General features: G+C 39.8%; 1 protein-coding gene across 1 annotated transcript in view; it reads left to right on the top strand.

Moving 5' to 3' along the window:
* Window positions 1-1972, top strand: part of POLQ (DNA polymerase theta) — a 222700-nt gene that overhangs the window by 143059 nt on the left and 77669 nt on the right. Inside the window, exon 24 of the mRNA XM_007943887.1 lies at window positions 151-272. Coding sequence (XP_007942078.1) covers window positions 151-272 — 122 coding nt within the window. The remainder of the gene's footprint in view (window positions 1-150; window positions 273-1972) is intronic.

Below are 1972 nucleotides of genomic sequence, written 5' to 3'. Positions count from 1 at the left end.
GCCTCGGAAACCAAGGAGGGGTCGCTGAGTCGGGGCCGACTCGATGGCAAATAACAACAACATAACAACATGTGTGTGTGTGTGTGTGTGTGTGTATATATATATTTAAGTCTGGTTCATGTCTAGCTGATGATGTTGTTTGCCCCACAGAGGAGGAAATAAAAGAGTTTGTCACCTGAACCCTGGACACCGGGCCCAGCTGGAGGAGAGAGCCTTGGACAGAGGAATGCCATTTTCTGTTAGCATGCGGCATGCCTTTGTGCCTTTCCCAGGTAAGGTGGCTGACAGTTTTTGAGCCCTTAATTGCAGTATGAATGGTTTTCAAGGAACTGATAAGGCCTGAATTATGAGTAAGACCCAGGAGCACACATTGGTTCCTCTGTGTTGCCAAGTTTCTAGAAGCCAGGCAACACTGTCTTCATCTGCTTGGTGTGGAACTGCTGTGGCGTGTGCTCAGCATCAGCAGTCTGGTGAAATCAGGGTTCCAAGGCTAAAGTAAACCTTTTCCCAAAATCCAGTAACACGTTCTCCGTCCTCATCTTCTGACTGTTCTACAACATCTGCCTCTCCTTCCTCAATTCTCTCTAACCTTGGTCTCTAAAGGCACAGTATTAGTTAGCTTGCTTTTCTTATCTTTGTCTCTTTTTCTGACTCTTCTTTGATCTCTTCTGTTTCTCCTCCCTTTCTCCCCACTGCAGCTTCCTATTGCATAGGGGTGACCGCAAAATTACCTTCATTCTGCCTAATAGCACCTCAGTATTGTCATGAACCTTTTTGTCATTAACATATTTTGACGTGGTCTAATTTTCAAATCATCTCTACTATACATATTTATTTGCTCTTTAATCTTTTGCCAGCTGGTGGGTCCAGGTGAGTGTAATAACCATTGGAATTGATTTAAATTCTGTGAGAGACTTACATTCCAAGGGTGAATTCAGTTGTGTGATATCAGAACCTGTTAGACAATTTCCAGTTTTGTTTTTTAAGAATGAGCCATCAACAAACAAAATTCAGTCAGTTATCCAAGGAGTCTCTAGAAGGCCTGTGCAGTGTATGGATAACATCCTAAGAAAGGTTATGCAATCCTAGGTTTCTCCTTTTATGTATTAAGGAAGGAACATAGCTGAATTTAAAGCAGTGCTGTCCAATAGAAATATAGTGCAAGGTACATTTATAATTTAAAATTTGCTAGTAGTCACATTGTAAAGATTTTCCCAGTTTGACTATTTGAAAAGTCTTATTAGATTTCACAGAACATAGTCATATAAGGCCTTTGTCTACAGAGAAAGAATATAGCATGGCAAAAGTGCAGGCAAGCATTTTGGGTCTATGCACTCACAGGGATCTTGATTCACACGGGGGGACCACACTTTCTCTCTGGTTTGAAAGCCATCAAAGCTTAAGGAGAATGCAAAGGAGACCTTCCCAGCTGGGCTGTTAATCTTCTCTGGCCATACAATCAAGCCAGGCTGACTTAGTGGGTTAGGCCAGTTGCAGACCATTAGTAAAGAAGCTGAACCTGGGGATCAGGGGGGCAGTTTCAGATCTTAGACAACTATCATAAATCCCACAGCCCTGATTTTGGCCAAGAGTCAAAAACTCGGCATCCAGATGTCCTTAAGGAAGGAGAGAAGAGTTTTTCCAGTCTAGTGGCTAGTCACTGCTATCTTCCACACACATTAAAATAGGAGAAAAAGTTTAAATGAATTATTATACTATTTTTTATTTAACCCAATCTGTAAAATATTATCAAATGTATAATCAATATAAAAATGGTTAATGAGATATTTTACATTTTTTCATACTTTGTCTTCTAAATCTGGTGCCTATTTTACTGTACAGTTTCATTTTTATGCTAAATTTTCATCAGGAATACTTGATATGTATTTAGGTTCCATAAAATTTACAGTCCTAAAAGTAGATTGACATGCCCAAGTTGTCTGAAACATTAAAATTTTCCATTAACTGAATT

The sequence above is a fragment of the Orycteropus afer genome, unplaced genomic scaffold, assembly GCF_000298275.1.
Source record: "Orycteropus afer afer isolate SDZICR_OR568_19922 unplaced genomic scaffold, OryAfe1.0 scaffold00114, whole genome shotgun sequence".
Lineage (NCBI taxonomy): Eukaryota > Metazoa > Chordata > Mammalia > Tubulidentata > Orycteropodidae > Orycteropus > Orycteropus afer.
This window is presented reverse-complemented; position numbering and strand designations above follow the sequence as displayed.